Below are 22,536 nucleotides of genomic sequence, written 5' to 3' on the forward strand. Positions count from 1 at the left end.
AGTTTTTATTTTGTAAATGTTCCGTTAAATTTGTTAACCATTTAGCCCTAGGAACTTATCCATTCATTCATACAAAAATTTATATTTTAATATATTCTTAATTCTAACTTTTGCATTGATAAAATTAAAAAGAATGCATCAAAGAAATTTTTAGATGAAAATAAATATACGTCTGTCCCGTCTGTCCATAGGACAATGCCTTGTTTTATAAACATCAACGCAGCCCTACAATAAAGAAAGGGTAAAAGCACAGGCGAGCTGGTGAAGAACTTCCATCGTAAACCGGAGACACGGAAAAAATAAAAAAACGGACAAAACAACAACAAGTCTCAATTTGTTGTTTTGTCCGTTTTTTTTATTGTTGTTTGACTTGTTGTTGTTTTGTCCGTTTTTTTATTTTTCCGTGTCTCCGGTTTACGATGGAAGCCCTACAATGCTCTTGCAACCGCAGCGCTACGTTTTCACCTGCGGATAATTCATCATCGTCTCTGACTGCTTTTACAACGAACGAAGCCAGACGAAGCCACTAGGCAACTAAGCACTGTAGTGAAATCGTACCATCGTACTAGCGGACGAACGGTACGGATGTTGTGTTGACACTCCGATAACAAGTCTCTCGGTCCCTCTTCGTTGAACATGGCTCCACAAAACAGCCTCCGTGCCGCGACGTACCTCAGCCCAGGAATACCCGTCGAATTCTACGAGTCCATTCTTCACTACTTGGAGCGAAAACTCGACCTCGCTACGTCGCTGCTTTACGAGTCCCGGTGGTACGGTCCTCCGGCGGACCGGCCGGACCCGTTCGTCCAAAAGGAGGTCGATATCGCCTTCATGAGCGCCATCGCCTTCGTACGCCTTACCGACAGCGGCAAGTCCAACCTGGAACTCTTACCGGCGTCCACGGTCCATAAGCACCGGCTCGGCGGCGACAGCCCGGGTCACTATTCGGACCTCATCATCAACTCCGATCTGGTGTCTTCGAATGTCACCACGTTTGAGAAGCTCCGAGGCTGCAAGTGGGCCTTCACGGGACCCGAGTCCTTCAGCGGTCACCAGGTGACCTTGCAGGAACTTAAGAGACGAGGAGAAACGGCCAACTTCTTCAGCCTCAAGCTCCAGGCCAAGTCGCACATCGACTCCATCTACATGGTGCTCAACAAGCAGGTGGACGCGGCGGCCGTCGACGCCAACTGTCTGGCGTTGTTCCTGGACCGAAATCCCTGCTACCGGGACAAGATCCACGTGATCGAGTCCTGGGGCATTCTGCCTCCGTACCCGATCGCAGTGCGGAAGGACCTTGACGCCGATGTTAAGGCGGCTGTGCTGGAGGCCCTGCTGGAGATGCACGAAGACCCGGAAGGTGCCAAGAAGCTCAAGGAGTTTAAGGTCGAACGCTTCGCCCCGGTCCACATGGGACAGTTCCTAGAGTTCAAGGAGGCACTTCGCGCCACGCAGAAGCTTACCTTCGCCACCGTTTACTATTGAGCGTTATATGCTTAGAGCACGTTTGTTACGTTAAGACGAATGTTTTATCGCATGTTATCTTCTTCTGCAGTAGCATTCCAAGAATGCACCATCTAAGCGGAGAGCAAGTCGTCTGCATCTTGAGCAGGAGTTGTGACGTAAGAATTACGTCGAGCTCCGATTGTCCTTGATTGAAAAGACAGTGGGTAGACCTCAATGCTAGACGCCTCGAGGTCTACTTACCATGCAGCCAATGAAGGCTCGGCATTCTGACATCATGGCGTCCCCTGTGCAAGAGGCAGAACGAACATGCACTCCGCATTACCTTTGTGCAATACATATATGAACACTGTTGTCAAGGTGTATATTTCTCTTTTATTAAATATATTTTTTGTTTTTGTTTTTACAAGTCAGGAGTGCATTTCTCTGCACTCCATACAAACAAGTGTCTAGAGGGAATGCCCCAAGTTGCAGTAGTCTGCTTTTTTCCCCGTTCTTCTCTTGCAGCTTCCGGCGGAACAACTTTTGCATGCGATTCGGAACGCCGGAATGTGCCGAGAAACTGAGGGAGAGAAGGAGACGAGAGTGCACGGGGATGTCAGAACGCCGAGTTCTGATCAGAGTGATTAGTGGGTAGACCTAAAGCTGGCTGCCCTTGTCTCCACTACACCCGACACATTCGAATGCAAAAGCCAGACAACGGAGTTCTGCGTTTCAATGCATTCGACGGGTGCAGTGGAAACAAAGGCAGCTAGCTTTAGGTCTACCCCCTAATCATTCCAATCAGAACTTGACATTCTAATGTCCCCGCACACTCGTCTCCTCCTCCCCAAGTTCTCGGCGTATGCCTTTACCGAAGCCCCCTCCTCTCTAAGGTACAAGGGAATGTGATAGGAAAGGGCAGGGTAGGAGAGGCCATCATGTCCCAAACAACTCTTGCAAAAAAAAAAAAAAAAAAACTACATCATTAGAAAAAGAAATCATTCCTGTAGTTTTTGAAGTGTTCCCTCAGTTTTAACAGCAGAACTCCAAGCTAGCAATGAGACGGCAGTCTCTGGGACGGCACGAGCTAGACAGCTCGCAAAACTGCCAGTGTGAGCGGCAGCTGCAAACCATTCTGGACCTCCGTGAGGTGAGGCAGATGCAACATGTAGTGCAAACATGGTGGCACCGCCAATGTGGCAACTTGTTTCGTGCAGGAGAGCTACGAACTTTCCACACGGTCATTATGAAGAATGGCTCGCCCAACATTCCGTCGAAGGCAATGTCATAACCGCATGGGCTGCGCCATTACAAACACTTAGACTTCATCATGCACTTGTTTCAGGCAAAACACTTTACAGTGGCATCCCAAATAAATGAAATTATGCACGAGCTGTTTTAAAACTTTGCACGGAGGTGCAACCTATTCGGTAAAATTCTTGACAAGAAGCCAATGGACCGTTTTTCTGCCTACCCGGAGTGCCAACGTCTTCATCACAACAGTCCATCCACTTTAGATTATGTTTAGGCCACTATCTTCTGGAGCAGTTTATTCTAGGAGAACAGGGTCAGACGTAATCAACAGCTGCACCGATAACAGACGGGCAGGCGTCCCGGCACGCAACATGCAAACCGGAACAAGGCCTTGAAAGCTGAATTATAGGCACGCAACGCAACAGTCCGAAGCAATGTGAAGTCTGGGTGAGAAGCAAAACGTAGGAACGAGGCACATGGACAGACACTCAAAGCAGGAGACATAACCGTGTTGTGATGCACAACAGTTTCTCTATTTGTTAAAGTACACTATGTACAAAGATGGTAAAAGAAAAAAAGGAAAAGTTTCTGTTCATCTTGAAGTCAAAATAAAACAAATGTATGACAAAAAGAAAAACAATGTCCACTTCCAAAAACAAAAAAATGTAAGAGAAAATGCAGTGAACAAAACTCCCTCCAATGTATCGTTCAAAACCATTCTCCTGTTCCTCCCAAACAAAATTTAGACCTAAGAAAAAAAAGAGGAGGGTTGTTGAGAATGAGCAAAGCATAGTAGGTTCTTTTCAAAAAAAAAAAAGATTCCTTCAAAGTTCGGAGGACACTAAAATGCCGCTACGATACTCCGCTTCACGATAACTTGGCGAACTGTGGAGGCTACGGCCCCCACGACCCAATAAGAGCGTCGGAGCAAGGCACATGACACAATGTCGCGAGAGTGTGCGTGTCACTGAACCAAATGCGAGGCTCGGAGGAACTGGCTGTCGTCTGCTCACCAAGAGTCGTCCGCTGCAAAACCAACAAACTTCGGATGAACGACCACCGCCACAACATCGCCGTCGCCTAGAGTAGCGAGCTCTTCGGGAACAGTTCATGAGACAGCGATACGTTCAACTTACCCGTGAGTCTGTGGCGAGTGCTAGTGCCAGGGCAATGTTTTGAGCGGAAGTGGTCGATTACATGTCTGCAGTCGCCAATATCCACAACGCCACAGGAAAAAGAAATCGGAAGCGGACATGAATGCAGCGTCAGTTTTATATTTCTTTCTTACTGTTAATATATTCTCAATAAAGATAGAATCGCGCAAATTCAATTGTCGTTAAAAAGAGAAAATCCTAGAATTACTTTTTGCCGTGACGGTAACAGGGTCTTTGTGGCCTCGACCATGAAGTGTTGTTGCGTGCCTTGCTCACACGCTCTTATTGTGTCGCGAAGGCTGCAGCCTCCACAGTTCGCCACGTTATCGGGAAATGGAGTATAGCACGAGCAACCCCCCCCCATCCACGAAAGCAGCGACAACAGAGTCCAAAGTCCGACAACAGCACCACCTCGCAGGCCGCACGTTCCGCCGTGACCACGGCCGGTCCTCAACTGGTGGCCACCTTGTGGAGGATGGCCGGCCCCTGGGGGCCCTTCTGGCCTTTGGAGAGTCTGCGGTGGTAGTTCTGGGCCATGGAGTTGATGATGGAGAGCACAAAATAAGCCACCATGGCCATCACGAGCTTCTCAAACAGCCAGGACAGCAGGGAGCCCTCCTGCAACACAACCATCGACACAATGACGCAAAAATTCAGGGAAACGGCTCCAATACGAGGGCACTTTGCTTTGTATAACCTACTAATAAAAGAAAAAATAATAATAATTTGCTCCCGTATACGAGGCACTTGGAATCAGAGGTTAAAGTTAAAATAAAGCACTGCCACATTTTAAAAGCATAGCATTTATAGGGTCAGCTCGTAGGGCTTTTGTGTCTGCGCCCGAGATGTAGCCTCGATGGCGACGTCGCACTGATGACATCACACTGATGACTTCACGGTGATCACAACGGTTGGTGTCCGCCGTGGCACTAGAACAGTGACGAGTCCCAGGAGAGGAAACTCTTGGATCATTGTTTGTTATGTGGCACTGCAACGTCCCATGACATAGCATTTGCGGTACTGTGACATCATGTCATATGACAGCCAACATCACCAGTGTCGAATCAAAACTATGATCTGGTTGGTTCAAGTTTGGGCTCACGCCCCTCCGTTCAGTTCCAGGGAGCAAAAATAATGGTTCGAACTGGTTCAAACCAGTTTTGCACTGCTAAATTGAGAAAACATTTTCCAAGTTGTTTTGGCTATAGGCACTATTTCCACCGTGAAACGAGTAACTGCATATGTATAGCTTTTTATCGTTCATACAATCCACTTTTATTTTGAGCCACCAAAAATAAGAAATTGCGTCGCTTAATTTCGATGCAACAGTAAGAGGAAATCTAGATTAACATACAAAATGGTGTGTTTATGCGGCTCAACATCCATTCGTTTAAGTCAATCGCATATATTTTACCTGAATCGAAAGGTGGTCATGAAGTGGGGTAGGTCGATTAAATAACCTGCAATTCATACAACTTTGCGTCGCAGTATTAAATGTTTCATCGCAGTTGTGCTCTTGAACTAAGGAATTAATTACTGAGCATAAAATCATGGAATGGGCACCCCGTCGCCGATTATATTGTGAAATATAGTTTAAAAAATATGTTTCACAATATATATGATGACATCGCAACTGAGCTAAAAGCTATAATATTTGCAAAATTATTGGAGTTTAGGAGAAGCACTTTCAGTCTACTTTTTACAGAACGACTGAGCAGCAATCGGAATGCTTGTTTTCCTAACAAACAATGTTTGCACTTAGCACCATGATGCAGGCAAAGAATCATGCAAGAGAAGTGATCAAAATTGTTCACTCTAATCTATTCCACCTTCAAATTCAGATCAAATCTGGCCATGCCCAAGTGAACATTCTCTTATTAAGCATAAACTGACATAGCCTGGTTGTTAAAGGGCCACTCCGCTTCTTTTCTAGTAGTGCAAAACTCTACAGTTGCGTTTGTTATCATCTACAAAGACCACATGGCAAATATTACGAAGGAATTCCGCCTAGAAGTTCATTAAAATCGCTGTCAAAGTTTGACAAGCACGAATCCGCTGGTTTTGGATGAGGCGTGTGGGCCAGACAACACTGCCTGGCTGCATTTCCGCTTCCTCCAAATTCCTTCTCCCGGCACGTCCGTGACGTCATCAAGCATGTACAAATTTTTTTTTCAATTTCTTTTTTTTTTTGGGGGGGGGGGGGGGGGGGGGGGAGCACGGGTGGCGTCAGCGCCGTGAGAGACGTGAACGACGCGCTCGGCTGGCTCGGCGCTCGACTATTGATACCCTACTGATAGGCCCATCGCCTTGTCAAGCGCGGCGTGTGTTCAGTGCGTATTGACGTGCGATTGCACGTGCTTTGCAGACTACGCGACGATGACTGCGAAGCGCATGTCCGCGTGATAGATCACGTGAACCCTTGTATACACCAACTCATCTCTGTGACGTCACGGCGCGGTGGTGGCGCGTCGGACGCACTTCCGGTCTGGGGCTGTGGGCAGAAGTCCCCATGCCAGACGTGTATTCTTGCGTTGTTTTGAAGGGAACCAGCCAAAAACCTGCCTTCTCGTCAAAACGCCGGGACTGGGGCCGTAACAAAAGAGGCGGGAAACGTTCGAAGGTCAGTTTTCACGTGCTCGGTTGGTCCGAAAATCTGGATATGTGCCGGGAAAGGGAAAAGCAGACGCCGTCGGACAACGATTGCTTTGGCGGGAAGCACTTCGAGTTAAATTCACGGATACTTGTGGTCATCAGATTTATTTGTTTTATTCCAACATGAACGCCTAAAAACCATCAAGTTGTGCGGACCACCTGCTGACTACGTTCAGTGCGTCTTCAAGTTCAAACGGCCGCCTGATCGTTCGAACTGTCGTCTGCTCTTTCAAACATTTCTGCTTGTCGTCTGCTCTCTTACACGACGCCGGCCCGTGGATTAAACGTTGGCCCGGTACTTGCTATACGAAGTAAGCGCAGGTCTCAAAAGACTTAAGTTTGAAGGTTGGTAACCAGGCTCGATGTAAACAGTAAATACAAGCAGATGTTGATCATTGTTACGAGTGATCATCACTGACTTGGTATGCCTAATTGACTTGGTCCGATTCTGCTTGCGATTTTCAGTATCGACGTCGATTATCTCAGCTACGGTTCACGCTTTTGCAGCCCGAGCGGCGTCGCGACTGAAAATTGCGAGTGAAATCTCGTCATGCGGATCAGGTTTTAGCGTATACACTGCGGCGTCCACGCGGAATGAATCGCCAGCATGTCACATTATTCACGCGAAGTTTCGCGGTGTAACGAGCCTGGGTAATTTCGCTGACGCCACTCAAGTAGTCAGACATCGCAAGGAAGACGTAGAATCAACAATTCGAACGCAAAAAAAAGCAGGGGGACTCACACCGACGCCGACAACATTGCATTTCAATGGTTTGCTTATGGGCGACGGCGGGCTTCTTGCCCACACCCCCATCACGCATGCGCGGCGCCGGTGGCGTCCGCTAGGGACGCTCCGGTTTGTTTGTAAACATGAGTTGGTGTATATCACGTGGGACTACATGCTTAGTGATGCCGAAGATACAATGTTGTCCGTCTTTGCCACCGTTTCACTTTCGGTTTGTGATCATGGCTAGAGTAAAATTGCACGAAAAATATTTTATTTTTCGCGAAACAAAGAATTGGGGATTGTTTTTGAGTGCTTCCCAAAGCAAAATCGGCCACAATCTCGAAATTTTCGAAATTGAGCGGATTTGCCCTTTAAGGTTTATTCTCGACAAGATGCCGGTCAATTCAATTTGCAATTAAGCATCGCCCTTGCTAATTGACGATTAGTCAGTTTCCGACGGTCTGCGTGCGTAATCATCATAGTTCCGCCACGCACCCCTGTGTACTTTGTTTTTTGCCCAGTCCACAGACACGTTAAATTGCTATTCATAACATATAAGAGGCAATAACAGACTTCTCTATGTTTGAGAAGTTGTGTGTGTCAGGGAAACATAGTTATTTAAATCAGCTTTAAAATAAAATATTTTTTAAGACATTAAGGCACTTCCAAATCGCTTACATACGAGCCTATCGATGATAAGAATGCCTGAAAATATTTGCAGAGCATCTTCCAGATAATTTGAGCGTCCATTTACTTATGATGTATGTATCTTTAAGGTGATCGGCCCTTCATTTATATTGTCAAATCATCGGTCAGTAATTAAATATATTTTTATTATCATCAATAAATTTAGCTGCACTGAAGTTCACATAACCGCTAGAGACCGACACGGGGGGACGCTACTCAAAAATATGCCAGCTGTTTAAAGGGCCCCTGAAAAGAAAAAAAAAAATGTTATTTTTAAACAGTCCGGTTGGGACATGCGTGTCAAAAAGTTAATTAAACGCAAAAAAATTTTTTTTTAGAGCAATATTGTTGGCGTGAGACGCGATTTAGTTGGCAGTCACCTCCTTTCCACTTGTTTTCTCTCTCGACATTTCGGGCGCGTGAAGGAGAGGTGGACTTCGCTTTCACGACCGAGATGGTAATTCCGGAATGACTCGTGACGTCATGGACTTTGCGCACAGAATTTAAAATAAATCTCTCGCCATCAATATTGCTCTAAAAATTTTTTTTTTTTGCTTAAAATTTACTTTTGACATGCATGTCCCAACCAAACTGCTTATAATTCTTTTATTTTTTTTTTTAGGGGTACATTAAGTTTGCGGAAACATGCTTTTTCGTTAGCTGTTTAACAGTGTGAAACTCCATATCTTGGGGTATGCCGAAAAGGACTTTGTGCTCACATGATAGATCTGAAGGCAAATACACAAAATGTGCAGAAAGAGAGATAATAAGTGCTATTCTTCAAAAGAATCCGAAACACAATGCCGCAAAAATAAATATGTAGAAATGTAATGATATTCCTAATTACACAAAAATAGTGTGAAGGAGAGATGACGATTCTTATAATCCTAACATAAATCCCATTTAGGCATCAGCTTGCACAAGCTTGAAACTTTGCAAAATACCACATCGGGAGGCTAACGTTCTGTTTGGTTTTATGTGCACTCGTTTTGGGCCCACACTTTACAACTTTCTGCTTTACAGTCATGCGCTCTAACATTCTATTAGGCTGCCGTCTGTCATAGCGAGACTGCTAACTTTACAATTTGGACATCTACTTTTGCTACTGTTGTGAACATCACATTTCTCAAAAAAACTGAACTGTTTAACAAGGTTTGTATGTAACATAATCCCATTATATGCTGGTGGTAACTGCAATTTGTTCTTGCTGAGAAAATAAAATCCAGTGTCGCAAAATGCATGCTGCAGAAGGTTTGTGCTCAGTGCAAGCCATCTATTTGAGAGACAAACTATTCTTGCCTGGTCCAGCATCATGAGGAGCGGCGTGAGTCTGGAATCACAAAAACGCGTTTTCTGGCCAGAGCGTTTTTGCGAACAAAGTTGTTTCCGGGGCTGTAGTAGTTTTAACAATGTATGCTTCTCGGTAGTCGATGATCATTCGGCTGCTGGGAGTTGCGGAGTTCAGAAACGAACCGAAAGTAGACGCTACAGGGGCTACGCTTTCTGGTTTGTGCCAAAGATGCGGGACAGAAGAACCCTTACAACACAGTATGTTCACAACACAGTACTGTCAGTACCACAGCACCGAGAAGGAAGTAGTATTAACAAACAAAACGTGAGGGTGCAAGTGAGCCGGAGTAAGTTCATAATAGTCTGGGCAACGTTTTTTGTAAAATTTGTGGCACATTTTGCGATTTTTTTAGATGAATTCATAAACTTTCAGCCTTTCCACTCTGGTGAAGAAGGAAGACCAGCGAGGCTGTACTATGGTGGGACGACCTCAAGGACGACTTCTTGGACGACGCCTAGAGGACGACGTTTAGGATGACCTCAAGAACGACTTTAGGACAACGCCTAGGATGACATCAGGGACAACCTCCAAGACGACGCCTGGGACGAGCTTAGGGAAGACGTCTAGGATGACCTCGGGGACGACTCCTAGGACGACCTCGAGTACAACCTCAAAAACGACTTTTAGGACGACCTCGAGGACAACCTCAAAAATGACTTTTAGGACGACCTTGAGGACAACCTCAAAAATGACTTTAAGACGACCTCGAGGACAACCTCAAAAATGACTTTAGGACAACCTCGAGGACAACCTCAAAAATGACTTTAGGATGACCTCGAGGACAACCTCAAAAACGACTCCTAGGACGACCTCGAGTACAACCTCAAAAACGACTTTTAGGACGACCTCGAGGACAACCTATCGGACGATGTCAAGGACGACCCCTAGGACGACGCCAAGAAGCCTAAAAGACGCCTTTCCACTCCAGTGAAAACCAGAGTGGAAAGGCTGGCAAGGCTGCCGCCGTCGCTAGCCGTGGCTGTCCTGAGTTTTGTGTCAACATTCATTTGGTGACGAACACAAAACTGGAGAAACTAGCCCTTACCAGCTCGGCAGTAAAAACTTAGTTTAAAACTGCGGAATTTGACTTTCATCTGTGGAATTCAGACTTGGAACTTAAAATCAAAACTTTCTAACTTTCCTAACTTGTACCTAGAAAAAATTGGAAATATTCAAATTTTTCGAACTTGAATCTTAAATGAATTCTAAATATTCAAATATTTTAAACCACCTGTCAAAAAATTTGATATGTTCCAACTCAATTAGACATGAGGAAGATACATAGAAAGGGGGGACGGACAACGAAGACTTCCAACTAGCAACAACATTTATTGACCCGAAGTTTGCATATATAGGTGAAGGAGGGGAGGGTGAAAGACGCTACACTGGAAAGTGGGAAAGCGATGGGAGAGAGTGTAGAGCCAGGGAAATGAGGGACGATCCCGTGGGGTAGATATCTAATCGCTCGGAGCCGCTGAAACGAGGGACGTCAGCTCTGGCCCCAGGAAGTTTATCTCCCTCCTGGATAAGTCTATGGACGGGGATCCGAAGTTGCTGCGACTGTAGTGCATGGCGAAGGCCTCCATGATCTCTCGTCCGTATCTTGAGGCGTGACCTCCAATCCTGGTGGTCGAGGGAAGGTCGGCCGAACAGGGTTCGCTGCACTCAGAGGTGTGTTTGGCAATCGGGTGGTAACAAATCTCCGAAGTGTCGGAGGCGGCTTTCTTGATCTCGTTTGCATGTTCCCTCACCCGATCGTTTAGGCATCGGCCTGTCTGTCCGATGTATTTAGCACCGCAGGACATGGGAATCGAATACACGCACTCTTTGCAGCAGGTTACATAATTGGTCTGGTGCTTTTTCTGGCATGGGGGCGCTGGACCGGGGTTGTTGACCTTTCTACAAATAGAAGCTAATTTGAACTTGCAGGAAAATACAACGTTGGTGTTGAAGCCGAGCGCAATAGATTTCAGGCGATGTGAGGTCTTTCTTTCAGAAACTTTCAGAAACCGCAACATTTTCAAATTATTCGAAATCAAACTTCAGCGGGGTTCTAAAGTTGCGTACTTTTAAAATTCAAACCTTAGCGAGGTTAGAAAATTTCGAACCTTTAAAACCCGAACCTTGGGGGGTTCGTGGCATCCCTAGTGCCAATACAACAGTGCCACGAAACCCCACAATTTCTCACGCATTGCAATGTTGTATATGACGATTTGATCAATACATAGAAATACGGCTGCCAATTTTTTACTCTTAAATATTCATTTGGTAATACTAAAAACGATAAAAAAAAATACAAGGACCCGTTTTGAATCGGTTACTGTTATATTTTCTTACAACCGTTCTGGCCGAGTTTAAAGATGGTGGCGAAGATTTCGGTTCGGTTCAGTTCTAATTCGGCGCTCTGAACATCACAACACAGTAACCTGACCACATGCTTTTCTGATGGTCGGGTAATGTCAAGGGACATCTTGACGTCACGCGACGTGGTAATGCCCCCGTCTCAGACTCACTTGACTACGTGACATCGGGTGACAGAATAACACAGAGGACCTATAAATGCTATACATTTAGAGGGCCTTTGGAAAATACAAGAGACAGGCAGTTGTTTTGTTTAAGTATGTATGCTAAGAGTAATTTCCAAGAAAAAAGGTTATGAAGTTATCTATAACACTAAAAATTTCTTAGAAACCAAAACCAGGACTTCAGGTTCAATCGAGCACTTTCGTCTCCATTGGTCGAGCGTGCATGCCAAGTAGCACGACCAGGATTATTGGCCTAGCGCACTATACTTCGTTCCACCTAAGTCATGGCGCACTTAATGACTAAAGATACAAAACACACGTGCACAGTCTAAAAGTCCGCAGTCAGGATGGATCCACAGAGTTTCATTGGTTTAGCCAGGGACAATAAATCCGTGGAAAGAAGACGAATACCATGAGGTAGCCCGTCTCGCGCTGCTTGACTGGCCCCCCTCAGCTCTGACTTCAGGTGAAACGAAATGTAGTGCACTTCAGGTGCACTTCAAAAGCTCCTGCTGCAGAGCCCGGAGATCTCGGGCTCAGTCCCGCCGTCTGCTGGTTTAGATATGCTGTGTGGTAGTGCAATTGCACCCCATAGTTGTGCGATTGGGCTGGAGTGGACTGTGTTGACTTAACCCTTCGTTTTGAATGATCACCAATGCAAAAAAATAAAAACAAAATAAATCAAGAACTTCCCCCCTTTTCCTTCTCTCCTCTCCTCTTCCCTCCCCCTTCCTTCCCTCTTCTCCCCCCCCCCCCCCCCCCCCCCAAAAAAAAAGGAAAAGATTTTTGAGACATTGAGGCTGCCAGACACGATGGACAGGCTCTCACCTGCGGCACTTCTGCGCCCACTTTGCGGTGCAGCTTGGCCTTCTGCTTGGCAAGGAACTCCTTGAACGGGGCTTGCAGGAACTTGCCCACATACGGGATGTACCTAGGAAACACCACACGACAATGAATCACCTGTGCCGTGGGCTCTCAAACTGGGTTCCTTGCAGACTGGAGAACAAAATCAAGATGATGTAAATCGTGATTTAAATCATGATTTATGTCACACTTGTTTTACAATAAAGATTTCAATCAAACTTTCCCTGCAAAAATAATTTTGAATCTTTTTTTTTACTACTTGTTTATGATTTTTTGCTATGTGAATGTTTGTCTTGTATATATATATATAAAAAAACAAAAATCAAGTAATATTTATACCTAATGAACACGACCAAAAGGCAGTGCTTCTCTGTGCAAACCAGAATGTTTGGCTTTATTTTCAACCTTCCCCTTCGTCAGTCAGCTACGTAAGCGGACCAACGTAAGAAAATCATAATGCAAAAACTAGTAACCAACATTTGATGATGCCACCCCAAATGTGCCAGCCCCTTCCCTTCCCTGACACTAAAATTCCTCGGACAAAGAAAAAAACTTTTGGAAAAAAAGTAAGAAACATGGGAGAAGGAAGAGTCCATTTAAAAAGAGAAAAAAGGAAGAATGTAAAGGAGCTGTCAAGGTAATGTTGCTGTTAAGGAAAGAGAAAAAAAGAAAATAGGTAAAGAAAAAGGAGCATTACGGAATCGAAGTGAGCTGACTGCGGACTCTTCTTTCTCCCGGGTTTCTTCTTTTTTTTTCCCCAAAAGTTTTCTTCATTTTCCGAGGGAAATTAGGGTCAGGGAAGGAAGGGCTGATGCACTAACGGTGGCATCATTAAATGTTGGTTGCTATCCTATTTACTCGCACCATGAACGCACTCGGCTAATGAACGCACCCCCCAAGTCGGCTCTCAAAATTTTGACTTCTTTTTTCACTCACGTATTAAACGCACCTCCAACTCGGACTTCAAAACCTTGACCCCGGCGTGTGAAATGAATGCACTTTTCTATATTGGTGCAGCGAGGTCGGGAATGCATGGGCAGCGTGGGCGAAGAAAACGCCATGCAAAAGGGGTTAAAAAAATTTTTAAAAAAATCCAACCAAAGCAAAAAAAAAAAAAAAACCTTTTTTTTTTTGTTTTTTTTTGTTACAGCTCAGTTTGGATTTTGGGGTCGCACAGGCGGCAAGGAGATAAGAAAGATAAGCGGAGAAGCCCTCGCCTCAGCAACGCCTCAGCAACGCCTAAGCAAACAAAACAGCTTACAAAAAGCCGCAAAAAAAAAAAAAAAACCCACGGAACTAAGAGAAAAAAAGACAAAGAGGAGCTTTTCCTTCTTTTTTTTTTGCACAGGGCAGTTTGGTTACCCGGTCGCGCGCGCCGCGCGCAAAGAGATAAGAAGTTACCTCGATTTTTCAGATCAGGATAAAAGGTCGTTCATTATGCGAGTAAATAAATACAGACGCAAAAGTTTTACTTTGCGCGTAATGAATGCCCCCCCCCCCCCCCCCCCCAACTTTGCATCGATTTTTCAGGAAAAAAGTGTGTTCATTCTGCGAGTAAATATGGTACGTAGTTGAAAGAACTGTACTGTCTGCCTCTGTCTCTACATGTTTATTTTGTATTTTTCATTTCATTTTTACCAGCCTGCTTTAAGTTAATTTTCGTATAAATCAAATAAATCTAAATTAATATTTTTGAATCACTTTTTTTTAGCGCAGCTTTTAAAGTGGAACTCCGCCAATTTTTTGGTCGACTTCGATTTGGCTGGAAATTTGCAGACCACATCAATCACCCTTTTTCAACGGTATGGCGCACTGTGCATTCACGCAGGCAGCCATCAAACCACTCTGACATAGTTGCCTCGCCTCAGAAACGATCACATGGTCGCGTCGCCGTGGGGTCAATCTGCATCTCGAATACGGCTCCCGACGTGCCACTTTCTCTCCTAGCCACTGGATGGTGCTGCAGGTGCCCCAGGCGGGCAAGGAGAAACCTTCTCGCCCATCGATCGAGATATACTCAATGGACCAGGGGGCGAAGAGCCTTTTAGAACTACGGACGCTACCGAGCCCAGGCAAGTGTGTGGCGACCGGATCTAGGGTAATCGCGGGACACGAGGCCTGGGGGCCCTCTTTGTGTTTAGCTTTGGGCTTAACATGAGTTTGTAAACATTTGTGTAATGTCGCGTGTATTTGTAGTTTAGATTGAGCGTTGTGTTTTATGTACCAATAAACGGGGAGCAGAATCCCGCTCCCGTGAAAGAACCAGGATGGACTTGGGTTGTTGACGAACCACATGGGAAATGGCGAATTGGCGGCGGTACGCGAATTCCGACAATGAATAACCAAAACATTTTATAAAAATAAAAATTTTCCATGAAGTTATTGAATTTTCAAGTTACGTCGGCCACGAGGGTTCCAGGAGGCAACTCTCTACTGGCAACAATGAAAAATCCCTATTTTTCCCTACCCGCGTATGTCACGAATGTGCAGGCAGACAAGCGACTCCAGCAGCCACGAAGTGGCTTTCCGGGCGCCAGCGATCAAGATTATTTTTTCGCAGCTTCAAGGTTGAAAGTTCCTTTGCAACGGGTAGCAATCTATGCTCCGCGATAGATTGTAGAAATAGTGCCGGAAAAAAGCTTCTTTTTTATCCTTGTTTTCGTGAGAGAAAAACAAAATGTGTTCCCTGGCAGCAATTGAGGCTAGCCACGTCAAGGTGCTTTTGCGCAAGCTGTGTGCTGAGAGAACTAGTGTCACGTAAAACATTTTCACTTCTGCTCGGAATACTTTATAGCCGCGTGCTGCGAGTTAAGTATCCTTCAGCAGCTGGAACAGCTTCAAGAGCAGCAAGTGCAAACTAAAGCCGGCTGTGACCGCTACGACATCCGTCCAAAGAAAAGCGCTAATAATATCAAGAAAAATAGTACACAATCTAGCACAATAGTCAATATTTTGCGCAGTCACATTGGTTATTCAAAATTGGTTCAGTGATTTTTTTATTTTTTATAAATAGCATTTTTGTTTTGGATGTTGAATCTAGCTTGGGCTACTCTCGGAGTTCCAGTGACAGTGTCAGTAACTCAGAGATGCTAGTTTGCCAACGACGTGAAAATTTATCGTAGTATCCGTGAAAGTGCTGACTGTGAACTATTACAAAACAATGTTGATGCGTTTGCCTGTAGTGTTGTACAAACTCGCTCGTTTTAAACCCCACCAAAACTAAGGTTGTATCTTTCTCCTCTAAGGCAAATCTTATTGCTGATCCCTAAACAATTGCACGACCCAAACAATGCAAGATCTTCAGTTGTATGTGACCTTGGTGTTTTCATTGACTCACGGCTGCATGCATCGCCCATAATTTCTGCAGTTACACCTGCATAACGCACCTAATTCGGTCATTAGTTTCATCAATGTTGAACTTTTCTTCTACTGTGTGGAATTCCCTGGGAGTCAGTGAGATGCTAAGGTTAGAGTGTGTACAGCGATGATTTCTGAGAATTATCTATGGTTGTCACATTGGACGGAGAGTTTTTCTATGAATACTTGCGTCTATTGAATACACTTGGTGTTTCGCCTCTTTTGGATAGACGACCAGCTTGCAACGTGGTTTTTTATATAAACTGCTCAACGCTGCCATCGATTCCCCCGTTACTGAGTAGAATCTCACTTCATGTTCCCCAGCGATAAAATCGGTCTACGGTTTCTTTTTACCCTTCTAACTTAGAATCTATTCCTCCGTACCAAAACATCAATTTTTCAGGCCAAAATACATGCCATGAGACAACTTACCTTTGTAAAACAATTTATTTTATATTAGGTGAAAAATAAAGCTTAGTTTGAGGAAAGTCTTTATTTCACCAAACTAGTACACTTCTCTCTCAGGTGTGTCACACATTTTGAAGGAAATGAGCGACTTTTGCCTGGCGCAGCCTTTTAACGGCGTCGCGGGTTGCCGACGGACGTTGCGAGCGTTCAGGATTGCCAACCCTAATCACTTTTCTCCGGTGATGAAACGCGTGAAAATTCGCATCCTTTATACGGTACGCGCCAGTGATACCTTGAACTTGAGCACAGGCATGAAATGCTCCAAATAAGAAATCCGGGCGATGTTCGAAAAACATAAATGCTTAGAAGCACCACTGTAGTCGAAGTAAACAAACACTGCCGTCTTGAGAGCGCCGCCACGACATCGCCGCACGAGTAGGTGGATCTTCCCTTCTAGTACGTGCTGGGTTATCATAGCGACACACAACGAAAATTCACAGTCAAGGATAGCGCTTTTACGATGAGCTTCTACCAAAACTGACGCCAACGTTGCGGACAGAAGCAGCCGGCCCGCGACCGGCATGCAACGCGCGCGAACACTTCTCCTCGACCTGCGATTGGTCTGTCGTTGCGGTTGTTTCCAATGCAGCGGAGGTATGCACGCACGTGAACGACACGTGCATGCGTCCCTCCGTCGCTATGGCAACTGAAGCCTCTCTCTTCGCCTCTTCGAGCAACCTCCTTGCCCCGCGAGCGCCGTTTGCGGCTCGCGCCGTTATCTAGTGTCGCACAGGGAAGCGTGCTCGCTGCGTCGGCGCGGTCGGCGGACTGTTGCAGAAACCGCACTATAACCGGTATTTCCCTTCGCGCGCCTGCATTTTAAGCGGTATGTAATTACAAGGAGTTCTATGGGAGGCGAGCCGGTGGTTTAAAAAAGTCGCGTTATACCCGGTCCTGCACTATAAGCGGTTACGTTGTAAGTGGTCTATACTGTAATACAGAGTATGCGGCATAAAGTTATGATCCTTTTAACATTAATATTGGAGGGGAAAAGTGAGAAGAACTTGGTTTTCTTTAATCGTTCATTATCCAATTGATAAGTAATCTGATTACCTAGTACCCTTGCAATAATTCAAACTCAAATATTTTATACATCTGGTTAATTCAAACAAATTTCAAAATTTTGGTTGCTAAATTCGGACGGCGTTTTCGTGTAATGCATACTTCATGTTCTCGCGGCCCCCTTGAGTGCGCTTCTTTTTGAGCATTAGTGCACTGCAGGCAGGCGACGCATACGGAGCTTGATTCCCCGGGTGTTGCTTTTCCGCAGTGCACTGGTGCGCGGTAAGAAGTGCGCTTAATGGAGCTCAAGCAGGGCACACATGAGCTATGAAAACAGGCACCACACAAATTCCCGTAGCAACTTGCACGGACGCTTTGTTGTGGCGGAATGGCATAGGTCCACGTCACAGCGTCCGCGCAAGTTGCTATAAAAAAACTGCTGCGCAATGCCCGTTTTCATCGACGAGTTGGTTTTGCATGTTGCTTAATAGTTTACATTAGACTACTTCTGGGCCGGATGAACAAACTTCATTTTAAGTTATCATCTGCTGTCTAAGCTGTTCACAATAAACAACATTTTTTAGGAATAAATATAGACCGACACGCTGTTTACAAACAAGCCCGCATTTGCCCACACCAGGTGTGGGCACTGTGCAAGCGCAGAAACCAGATTCGCATGAGGTGAAGCTTCTGCGCATGCGCCGTGCGACAACAGCGCCACCACAGGAGCGTGACGTCAGAGCTGCATGTTGGTCTATACTTATGACATACATTTCACAGATGTTTTCATAATGCTTATGATCAGTAGGCCTATGTAAAGGAAATAATCAAATATATGCTTTGTATGTGCAGCCATTCATATGGTAAATGAAAATGTTATCTTGCATCATATTTAGATGAATTTCAGATAATTCAAACAAAATTCCTGGTTTCCTAGAGTTTGAAATAATGAAAGTCTACTGTATAATAGCTTGCCCTAGAATCCCTGAGAACACATGGAACATGTTAGGAGAGTTACTTTCGAGTATTTGTATCTAGATTTCTTTTATTAAATTAAAAAACGTTCTGTATTCATTCGACATGACCACCACGGGTCTGGAAGTTAGATGCAGTGAAACCCTCCGCTTACAGGCTGAGGGCTACCCAGGGTGCCCAGCGACGCCTACTGCGGTGCCCAGCGACACCCACTGCAGTGCCCGGTGACACCTATTGTGATGCTCACGGAGGGGAACACCGGTGCCTACACGGAAAGAGGGTACTAGCTGCCCTCACCTGAGGGTCTTGAGCAAGAGCTCGACATGGTGCTCGTTGAAGGCAATGATGACGAAGAGCTTCTGGATGTGCATCTTGATGATGGCCTTGCCGATAAGGGTGGCCCCGAAGAAGGTCCAGAAGGGCACCAGGAAGTGGCCGCAAGTGATGCCCGCCAGGTCAAACAGCGGGTTCGGAATCTGCACGCACGGGGAACGCCATCTCCATGACCGGTTCTTTACCGAACTCGAGCGGCGCTCGGAAGCAGGCGAGCGGAGAGGCTAATGACTGGTGCACACATTTGCGTCCGAGCGCACTCGAGGGTGTTACGTCCCCTCGTAACGCCCTATGACGAGATGACGCACCCGCAGCCTCTATCGGAGAGCCCTGGAACTGCATGTAACTAGACCGAAGGTTTTGCAGCATTTGAGATGTCAAATCTATACACCAGCTTATAACACAAATAAAGGGATGCGTAAAAAGTTATACAGGTTCGATCGCCTGACAAAAACCAGGGAGCACACAATGCCTCCCGCACATACCACGCACTGTGCGTCGTTTGTGCTAGATTTATTCTTATTTTTAATATTTATATTTAATTTGTTCTTTCCTCTTTATTTTTCTTTGTTGTATTTATATATTACATTTCTTTTCAACGTTTCGTTTTTTTATATTTTTAGTCACTTTATTGATTTATATTTGTTGTTTGTTTTTCAGTTTTATTTTAAAAAATGTTATCGTTTTTTTTTTAGTACTTTCACCCAAATTTGTTGATCTTACCAACATGGTTGCACTAAAATGAAAGAATTTATCCTTCCAAACCAGACGTGCTACTAGTAGCTCAGTGGCTACGGTATCCAACTGCCACCCTACCGACCCAGGTTTGAACCTTGCCGGGGCTCAAAATTTATGTATAATCTTTTCATCTAGCCTTAACGTGAGCAATGCTCCGAGAAAAATCAACAAAAAATCAATTTTTTGAAAATTGAATTTTTGAAATCTACACCTAATTTCCTCCTTGCCATCCAAGTTTCTCATCTGGTGCTTCTATGTTGAGCCGTAACATGATTTTATAACATCTAAGCAGGCTGAAGTTGCAAACAAGCTGACACTGAAATAGCGGCTTTTCCGCGACGCGCAGCTCTCGTTCTACGGGCGCGATCACTGCCGCTTTGGTCCCCTGTGAAAGGCCAGCTTTTCATTTTCAATTTCCCACCATCCTCATTTCGCTCTGCTTGTTAGTCGCGTAAAAATACCGTGGCAAAAAAAAGTCGAAACGTGCGATTCTATTTGCTATTGAGCGCGTGTGACTATAGTCCCTTGCAACCTACGAACGAAGTGCGAGGGTAAGACGGGCCGGGGAGTAGGAAGCAGACAGAACGCTAAAGAGAGAAGGAGGTTTCCCCCTCTCTTCTCCAGCGTTCCGTCTGCTTCCTCCTCCCCGGCCCGTCTTACCCTCGCCCTTCGTTCTTAGGTTGCAACGGACTATAGAAGGCGCCCTCCTATTGGGTGAGCTTGGCTCGTCGCCAGCTGCGTGCAACGCGAGAGCGTTCGAGGGACACTATCTTGTCAACGAAGCGACCGAGCGATGTCAAAGCCAACAGGAAAATTCCACATGTGGCACAGATTCGACAAAAAAAGAAATGTCAAGAATTGGCAACATGAAAAAGAACTCTACGGAGCCGGACAGAGGTGAGGGCATGACGGGTGTGCCTTCTTTCGCGAGTGGCACCGCCACCGAAGCCGTTATAAACGAAGTAGGCTTAGAAAGTCCGGCGGCTGCTAGAAGATGTCCGAAGGTGGTCACGTTCGGCACAACTCAAGGAAGCTTCGGCAATCAAAATTGGAAGAGATGAAGAACAAAGCGGACGCAAAGCGGCAGGGGCTCGCCTCAACGGGAGCGACGACTCGGAAGTTGGATTTTCTGAAAAACACGTTGCATGCCAACGATTGCCGCGTTCATTTAGGCTTAGGAATGGCTAGAACCGAAAGACTTGACGGTGCCCCACAAAGCGAGCCACGCTTGCTCCGAAGGGCACTGCCATGTTTCCCTGTCGTCCTTACTCTGCCAGTCACGTCACCTAAAATTCCCCCTCGTATGGAAATGCGGTTAACGTTTTACCGCAGTTAAAGTTAACCGGCTTCGAGCAAATGGGTGCTGGTGGCCTCGTGTAGCCTCCAGAAGCTTCCTACCTTTATGGAACCAACTCTTAGAGCTCGATTGCGACCTTCACGAAACCCATTTTGCTCGATAAGCTACGGTTCGTCGAGTAAAGGCACTCCACCTGCCTTGCAACAATACTTTCGTTTACTCCCACCCAGCTCGAGTGTGTGTAACTCATTCCATGGACGTGGCGACAAAAACAAGGCACCTTCGAAGGTTTTACGTTTAAAGCAATGAAAAGCGGATGACCCTGGCGCCGAGAGGAAAGGCAGGAGACTGGGGACACTCACCGACGCACAGGCCAGGATACCGAGGAATCCCACCCTCTCCACCAGCTTCTCTACGGCCAGCTTGGCCTTGTCCAGGAAGGACTGCGAACCAAGAGAGGGCAGAAACGCTGGGTCGTGGCCCTTCGGTATGTGCCACGCGGAAATGTCTGGCACAAACAGAAAGCCAAGCTTACCAGGTCCTTGGACTTTTCCTTTTCCATGAGCTCTTCTAGCTCTTCCAGGTCCTCGAGGTCTTCGTTGCCCGAAAGCCTGGCTGCAATGCCGAGAAAAAGTCACGCTGAGCAAGTCTTCGGACAAGGGACAAAATTCATGTCAGCACATTAGCCAGATCCAGTCTCAGCAACTGATTACGACCTGACAAACAATTAGGGAACTCTAGGTCGGCGCAGTTGGCATTTCATGGAACTTTTCAAATTGCACCACCCCTGGATGAGCTAGCCAATTCTCTCATAATTAGTTTAAATTGAATGCAGATATGGTTGGTATTTCACGTTGAGTAAAAAAAGCTTTTCCATTACTCATAAAGAAACACAGTTTCTGCTGCACATCTTTATAAAAGTATAGCAAAGGGGCTAGACAGGAGAATAATGATAACGTCAAAATCTATGCCATCTATGCCTAATAATATAAAGAATACTAGCACCTTGAAAAAAAAAAAAAAAAATAGGTTGAAACGAATAATAAAAAAATGAGGGCCAACAATTCTTTTCCAACAACGTTCCAGGAGTACACGTGCGACAACAAATGCCCGCCACCTTTGGCAAAATGACTGCCAAATTCTTCTGAGCGTACTCACCAGCTTTTGCCATGAAGTAAGGAGGCAGTTCACCTAGGGCTGTACCTGCCCCCTGCAAATATAGTGAGCAGCTATCAGCTGGCTGCATACCACCCTTGCAAGTGCCCAGTGAACACTAGAAATACGCTTCTAGGCTCATCACTAATCGAGGTAGGCTTTATAAATAATGTAACGAATAAGCGACACAGACTGGATCTCCGCATTTCCATAGTTCCGCCTTGATATAGAGCAGGGTCTTTTAGACTTTAGATCTCGAAAAACCCCTCAGTCTCAACATTAAAGGGGTAATTAAAAAGAAAATGTGTCCACCGTAATTTTCTTATATTCATTAAACCAGGGGTTCTCAAACTTTTTAGTCTCACGGAACCCCAGGAAGCGTCAAAAACTGCCGCGGAACACTGATCAGTGCGAGCGGGATTCAGGGTCGGCGGTTGGACTTTGTCCGAGTTCTTGTCTCCGTGAACGAAACTTGACCCGCGCAAGCGGGCTTCGGGGGTCGGAGGTTGGATTTATACGCGTAGTCGCAGATATACCTGAGCGTGTCTGCC

General features: G+C 45.6%; 2 protein-coding genes across 3 annotated transcripts in view; one reads left to right on the forward strand and one right to left on the reverse strand.

Annotated features, from left to right (window-relative positions):
• The first annotated feature begins 409 nt into the window (after positions 1-409).
• On the forward strand, positions 410-1,873 carry LOC8031120. Its single transcript, XM_002404357.5, has one exon. The coding sequence runs from the start codon at positions 637-639 to the stop codon at positions 1,483-1,485; it is 849 nt and encodes a 282-aa protein (XP_002404401.3). The 5' UTR covers positions 410-636; the 3' UTR covers positions 1,486-1,873.
• Positions 1,820-22,536, reverse strand: part of LOC8031108 (vacuole membrane protein 1) — a 37,520-nt gene continuing 16,803 nt past the window's right edge. The window contains exons 7-12 of one of the 2 annotated variants that reach the window (XM_002404356.5): positions 21,989-22,040; positions 21,366-21,445; positions 21,193-21,273; positions 18,760-18,938; positions 12,625-12,727; positions 1,820-4,472 (exon numbers count right to left, since the gene is read on the reverse strand). In XM_002404356.5, the coding sequence (XP_002404400.1) occupies positions 4,305-4,472; positions 12,625-12,727; positions 18,760-18,938; positions 21,193-21,273; positions 21,366-21,445; positions 21,989-22,040 (663 nt within the window). In that variant the 3' untranslated portion in view covers positions 1,820-4,304. The remainder of the gene's footprint in view (positions 4,473-12,624; positions 12,728-18,759; positions 18,939-21,192; positions 21,274-21,365; positions 21,446-21,988; positions 22,041-22,536) is intronic. The other variant, XM_042290861.1, reaches the window with a different exon arrangement.

The sequence above is a fragment of the Ixodes scapularis genome, unplaced genomic scaffold (genome assembly GCF_016920785.2).
Source record: "Ixodes scapularis isolate PalLabHiFi unplaced genomic scaffold, ASM1692078v2 PGA_scaffold1__304_contigs__length_218370807, whole genome shotgun sequence".
Lineage (NCBI taxonomy): Eukaryota > Metazoa > Arthropoda > Arachnida > Ixodida > Ixodidae > Ixodes > Ixodes scapularis.

Bases quoted from the DNA above. Each gene is read 5' to 3' on its own strand.
- LOC8031120 (XM_002404357.5), top strand. From the start codon at position 637: ATGGCTCCACAAAACAGCCTCCGTGCCGCGACGTACCTCAGCCCAGGA.